The 5,913-nt window shown below is 30.6% G+C and overlaps 2 protein-coding genes across 2 annotated transcripts; both read right to left on the bottom strand.

The window, feature by feature from the left end:
- On the bottom strand, positions 744-2,074 carry LOC109132306 (GDSL esterase/lipase 5). The gene is made up of 3 exons (XM_019243979.1): positions 1,525-2,074; positions 1,192-1,444; positions 744-1,107 (listed from the first exon to the last, which is right to left on the bottom strand). Exons 1-3 carry the CDS (start codon positions 1,573-1,575, stop codon positions 857-859), a joined length of 555 nt encoding a protein of 184 aa, XP_019099524.1. The 5' UTR covers positions 1,576-2,074; the 3' UTR covers positions 744-856.
- LOC104778327 (GDSL esterase/lipase 5) lies at positions 3,200-5,421 on the bottom strand (the record flags this gene model as incomplete). Its single annotated transcript, XM_019241102.1, has 3 exons — positions 5,004-5,421; positions 4,801-4,920; positions 3,200-3,279 (listed from the first exon to the last, which is right to left on the bottom strand). Coding segments are annotated over exons 1-3 (513 nt in total), but the record flags the coding sequence as incomplete, so codon positions are not given.

Here is a 5,913-nt window from a genome sequence, read left to right as displayed (position 1 = left end):
AAAAAAAAAAAAAAAAAAAAAAAAAAAAAAAAAAAAAAAAAAAAAAAAAAAAAAAAAAAAAAAAAAAAAAAAAAAAAAGAAGAAGATATCATAACAATTGACGGGCCAATTGGCGAAAAAAACCTATGATTAATATTGGAAATGGAAAAAATGGTTGTTCAGGTGTGAAAACTTAGGAAAGACTGAGAAATTAAGCTAAAACGAAAAATTTGATTAAGAAATAACAGTAATGAAACTTTAAGGCCAAGATCCAGGAGAAAGAAGGCATCCCAGTGCGCCAGCAGACGCTGTTGTTTAAAACCAAGCAACTCGATGATGGTCTAAGTGTAGACGACTACAGCATCCAAAACGACCCGATCCTTTACTTGATATGTCACTAAGACTTGGCGGCTAATTTGGGATTTCATATTCGTATTTCTCCTTAATTTTTCTTGTAAAAGAATATGCCATTAGTGGATTTTTAATCATTTCAAGATGTTTTGTATCTTGTTTTTTTTTTTTTTTAGTTCTCTTTTTAATCAAGACATTTTAGCAACTTCTCATTTCCAATTTTCGAAATATACCATATTTTCTATAGAAAAACCTTCTAGTTAGCCATATAGGAAAATTTTGTTGGAAACACATACAGTATCTTTTTTATTTTTTTCAATACTAATTAGTGTAAACATATTACTTACTATTACCATTTCAACTACAATACAACTTGGCTATCACGCTTGTTAGTTTGGATGCGGGAGAACGGAGCAGCGGAAAACATGACATCACATTATTTTAAAGTCTTAGATCTAGAAATGAACGAAAATGTTTGTATCAAATAAACACAATCATGTGTATTATATAGTGTAATACATTCAAATCAAGGAATCTGAAATAACTTATTGATATTGTATGGGCCAACCACTAGAGAATCTGACATGTGCCCACCGTTCCAAATTAAATTTGCAAACTGGTTATAAGTATTTTGTGTGAGGTGAAGTGAATCCCAAAAGATATAATCTTTAGGGTTTCCACACAGTTTATATTCTTTCACAATTCTCTTGCCTCCACAGCTGAATACTCCTCTCAACTTCCCAGTTCCACAACATGCTTCTTCCCCTTCTTTAAACCCTATTATTTATCACGGGTATTGAACATATATTATAATGGGCCATTTCAAGGAAAGCTAACAAAATTCACAAAGAGCCCACATACCAAAGTTAGAAGGGTGTTGCATTCTGAGTCGAAGGCTTTTGTTCATGTCAAAGAGGGAGAACTTGAAGCCCTTCACTTGTCTTTGCATCTTAAACAGGAGATTACTCAGAGCTTTGTTATGCATGTTTGCTAATCTTGAAGCATCTCTTAAGCAATAATCACTCTTTGGTTGTAGTATCCGTAAAGCCGGAAAACAACCCAAGTCCGGCACATTCAAGAACCCAAATTTACGTCCTCCAATCTTGTATATATCCTGTTACAAACCAATTTAAGGAATAGATGAATGCAAAAAAATAAGGTTTATATTTATGACGACGATGATGATGAACTTACATGAATGAATGTAGTCAGATTACCAATGACAATGTCAACATGTTGAGACATTGAAATGGAAAGAGATTGATTGGTCAGGAAAAGGCTTGAGTAGTCATTGCTCCCAACGCTTATCAAATAGACAGCTCTTGAGATTCTCCTCTTGCTTTCTTCTTTTCCAAATCTTGTCCTCCACAATCTCCCCACTTTCTTGTAGTGATCCAATTGTGTTCTCAAATTTATCACCTTACAATTATTAGGAATTGGTCACCACGTTGTACAACATAGAATAATACATCTTACCTAACCTTAATTTTTCAAAAACCTAATTGTCCTAAACAAGTAAGTGGGTACTACATTTTCTCTAATTAAATAATGATAAAAAGGTATAATGCTTATATATATTATAAATTTATATCTAAATCCCTCTTTAATATTTGGGAAGTACATGACTTACTTTTGGTAGACCATATAATAGTTATATGGGTCATTAGGTGGTTATAGAATTGACATATTAATAATTTAAGTATAATATTCGATAATCTTTCGATATTTACGGGTCTACTTTGATTACCACTTTAAGCCTAATCGGGAATAGNCAAGAACCCAAATTTACGTCCTCCAATCTTGTATATATCCTGTTACAAACCAATTTAAGGAATAGATGAATGCAAAAAAATAAGGTTTATATTTATGACGACGATGATGATGAACTTACATGAATGAATGTAGTCAGATTACCAATGACAATGTCAACATGTTGAGACATTGAAATGGAAAGAGATTGATTGGTCAGGAAAAGGCTTGAGTAGTCATTGCTCCCAACGCTTATCAAATAGACAGCTCTTGAGATTCTCCTCTTGCTTTCTTCTTTTCCAAATCTTGTCCTCCACAATCTCCCCACTTTCTTGTAGTGATCCAATTGTGTTCTCAAATTTATCACCTTACAATTATTAGGAATTGGTCACCACGTTGTACAACATAGAATAATACATCTTACCTAACCTTAATTTTTCAAAAACCTAATTGTCCTAAACAAGTAAGTGGGTACTACATTTTCTCTAATTAAATAATGATAAAAAGGTATAATGCTTATATATATTATAAATTTATATCTAAATCCCTCTTTAATATTTGGGAAGTACATGACTTACTTTTGGTAGACCATATAATAGTTATATGGGTCATTAGGTGGTTATAGAATTGACATATTAATAATTTAAGTATAATATTCGATAATCTTTCGATATTTACGGGTCTACTTTGATTACCACTTTAAGCCTAATCGGGAATAGTAATAGCATTTGAAGGAATAAAAGATGATATACACAAATGAAACAAAATATTTTAAGCCGAGAAATCTTCTGAGTTCGGTAACCCTAAACATAAAAACTGTGATTTTAGTTAAACTAAACAATATTTTCGATCTTACCTAACAATATATACCCTACTTCTATATATTGTTTAAGGAAATTTAACAAATTTAAATATTTTCCGATTTAAATAGGATTAACTCTGGAGACCCCTTCGACGGCCAAAAATATTTAACATTAAAAATATCGCTTACACATAGTCTACACAATTTTTTATAATAGATATATGAGTCCAGTCAGTACATAATTTTTTTTAGACTACATAATAGATATGTGAGTCATTAATTGGTTATAAAATTAAAACATTAATCATTTTAGTTATACTTAAGTGTATNCCAAATCTTGTCCTCCACAATCTCCCCACTTTCTTGTAGTGATCCAATTGTGTTCTCAAATTTATCACCTTACAATTATTAGGAATTGGTCACCACGTTGTACAACATAGAATAATACATCTTACCTAACCTTAATTTTTCAAAAACCTAATTGTCCTAAACAAGTAAGTGGGTACTACATTTTCTCTAATTAAATAATGATAAAAAGGTATAATGCTTATATATATTATAAATTTATATCTAAATCCCTCTTTAATATTTGGGAAGTACATGACTTACTTTTGGTAGACCATATAATAGTTATATGGGTCATTAGGTGGTTATAGAATTGACATATTAATAATTTAAGTATAATATTCGATAATCTTTCGATATTTACGGGTCTACTTTGATTACCACTTTAAGCCTAATCGGGAATAGTAATAGCATTTGAAGGAATAAAAGATGATATACACAAATGAAACAAAATATTTTAAGCCGAGAAATCTTCTGAGTTCGGTAACCCTAAACATAAAAACTGTGATTTTAGTTAAACTAAACAATATTTTCGATCTTACCTAACAATATATACCCTACTTCTATATATTGTTTAAGGAAATTTAACAAATTTAAATATTTTCCGATTTAAATAGGATTAACTCTGGAGACCCCTTCGACGGCCAAAAATATTTAACATTAAAAATATCGCTTACACATAGTCTACACAATTTTTTATAATAGATATATGAGTCCAGTCAGTACATAATTTTTTTTAGACTACATAATAGATATGTGAGTCATTAATTGGTTATAAAATTAAAACATTAATCATTTTAGTTATACTTAAGTGTATCATTTGTATAATTTACCTTTACGGGTTTGCTTGATAATCGAGATTCGAGATCGAGATTGATAGGGTTCGCTTGATAATCGAGATTTATAGGGTTCGCTTGGTAATCAAGATTTATAGGGTTTACATAACCCTTGCCATTTTAATAAATATCATATTTAAAAGTTATTATTTGTAATATGTACAATTTAAATATCATATCACAATTTAAAGTTATATGTACTTCTTTCCTCAGAAACAGATGCATATCTTATTTACATATTCTATTATTATTTACCAATTAAAATGTAGTTAGTTTTATAATAAAATGAGTTATAAACTTATAATTCAGTTTAAATGTAAAATATCAAGGTTAAATGATGATACTGTTTAATGCTAAAAAATATATCAAATAAAAATATTTAAATTTGTTGTATAAAATAAAATTTGACCCGTGGTATAGCACGGGTACTAATCTAGTAAAGCATGTAAAAGACGATACAAAATAAATCGTCGGTAGGACCAAAAAAAACATTATAAAGAAGATTGTTCATTTAATTTAGCCACGATAATCGGGTCAAAACTCAACACCTCCATATGCAATCATTTAATCAACATATTTACTTATATAAAAATGAACTTCAATCAAATTTATAGGCCATTTAATCAATCAAATGATATAATCTATTTATTCGATTCACTGCAAATATACAAAAAAGAAAAAAACATAAGAGAATTGGAATATAATAAAAAGATTAGTGAGATAATTAACGTACCGAACCTTGGAACGTTTCTACAAGAGCACCAGCACCAGCAGACGCAAAGTTGACGCCGTAAAGCTTCTTTTGACTATTTCCCGGTTCCAAAAACGGCGGAATTAACGGTAAATTCGCATATTCCGCTATCATTAATGAATACATTTTCGTCAATACTATATATTTATATAAGACCACGAGCTAGCTATTATAAGAATAATATATATACCGATAAAGTCGGAGATGAGACGACCGTCGGAGAATCTTCCGGTGGGGAGGCCAAAGAATGATTGACCATAAGGTGGAAAATTAGCTTGGTCAAGTGTTGTGGTGTTTATGTAATTGTTGTTTCCCGCATCCAAGAAAGAGTCTCCGAAGAGGAACAAGGCCGTCACATTATTCTCACCGTCGTGAGATTTTTTCGCTCCGACGAGAAAGATAACGTTAAAAGAGAAGAGAATTAAGAAGATGAAGGAGAAGGAGAAGGAGAAGGAGATAGTTCTTCTTCTTCTGACTATCTCCATTAATGTTGACTCTCTCATTCACCACAAAATTCTAAGACTCGTGTTGTGTGTGTACTTAACCATATATAGACCAAATCATTTGCTTTTCTATCTAACTTATAGACATGTCGATTATCGACAGGACTATGTATCTATTATAATATAAAAACGTGTGTCCACACTTATGTAAAAGCCCTATAGTCCTATACTATACAAAGACTTTATATATAAAAAAAGTCAAATGTTTAAATTTGTTTTATTATTCGTAACCGTGAGATAATTAATTTGTACAATAGGAGGAACACCAAATTTTGTGTCACACGTTTTACTCTTATATATAACTCATGCACGCACCTTTAATGTTTAATTTGGATTACATTTTATTAGTAGTACGTTAACTAACTAACAACAGTAATAATAGAAAAAGACTAAGAGTTTGATTGGTGAATACAAACAAAGCGTTACAAGTGATACTAATTTGAATTTTTACCAATTAGTTTTTTTTATGCAGCTTTCATGTATATGATCTCTTTCCTATATGTATATTTCTTTCTTACAGCTTTGCACTATTCCGTAACAGCTTACCGCTTCAGCTTACAATTTTTCTGTACAGTTTTGGCTACATTAACAATCAGA

This window comes from Camelina sativa, chromosome 3 (genome assembly GCF_000633955.1).
Source record: "Camelina sativa cultivar DH55 chromosome 3, Cs, whole genome shotgun sequence".
Classification (NCBI taxonomy): Eukaryota; Viridiplantae; Streptophyta; class Magnoliopsida; order Brassicales; family Brassicaceae; genus Camelina; species Camelina sativa.
Note: the sequence above shows the minus strand (reverse complement) of the source record. Positions and strands in the feature narration are given on the sequence as shown.

What these genes read in the sequence shown, in the direction of transcription:
- LOC109132306 (XM_019243979.1), bottom strand. Translation starts at nt 1,575, where the DNA reads ATGTCTCAACATGTTGACATTGTCATTGGTAATCTGACTACATTCATT. An exon ending in ATCTGACTACATTCATTCAT is followed by an intron (nt 1,445 to 1,524) that starts GTAAGTTCATCA and finishes GGTTTGTAACAG; the next exon opens with GATATATACAAGATTGGAGG. An exon ending in GCAACACCCTTCTAACTTTG is followed by an intron (nt 1,108 to 1,191) that starts GTATGTGGGCTC and finishes GATAAATAATAG; the next exon opens with GGTTTAAAGAAGGGGAAGAA.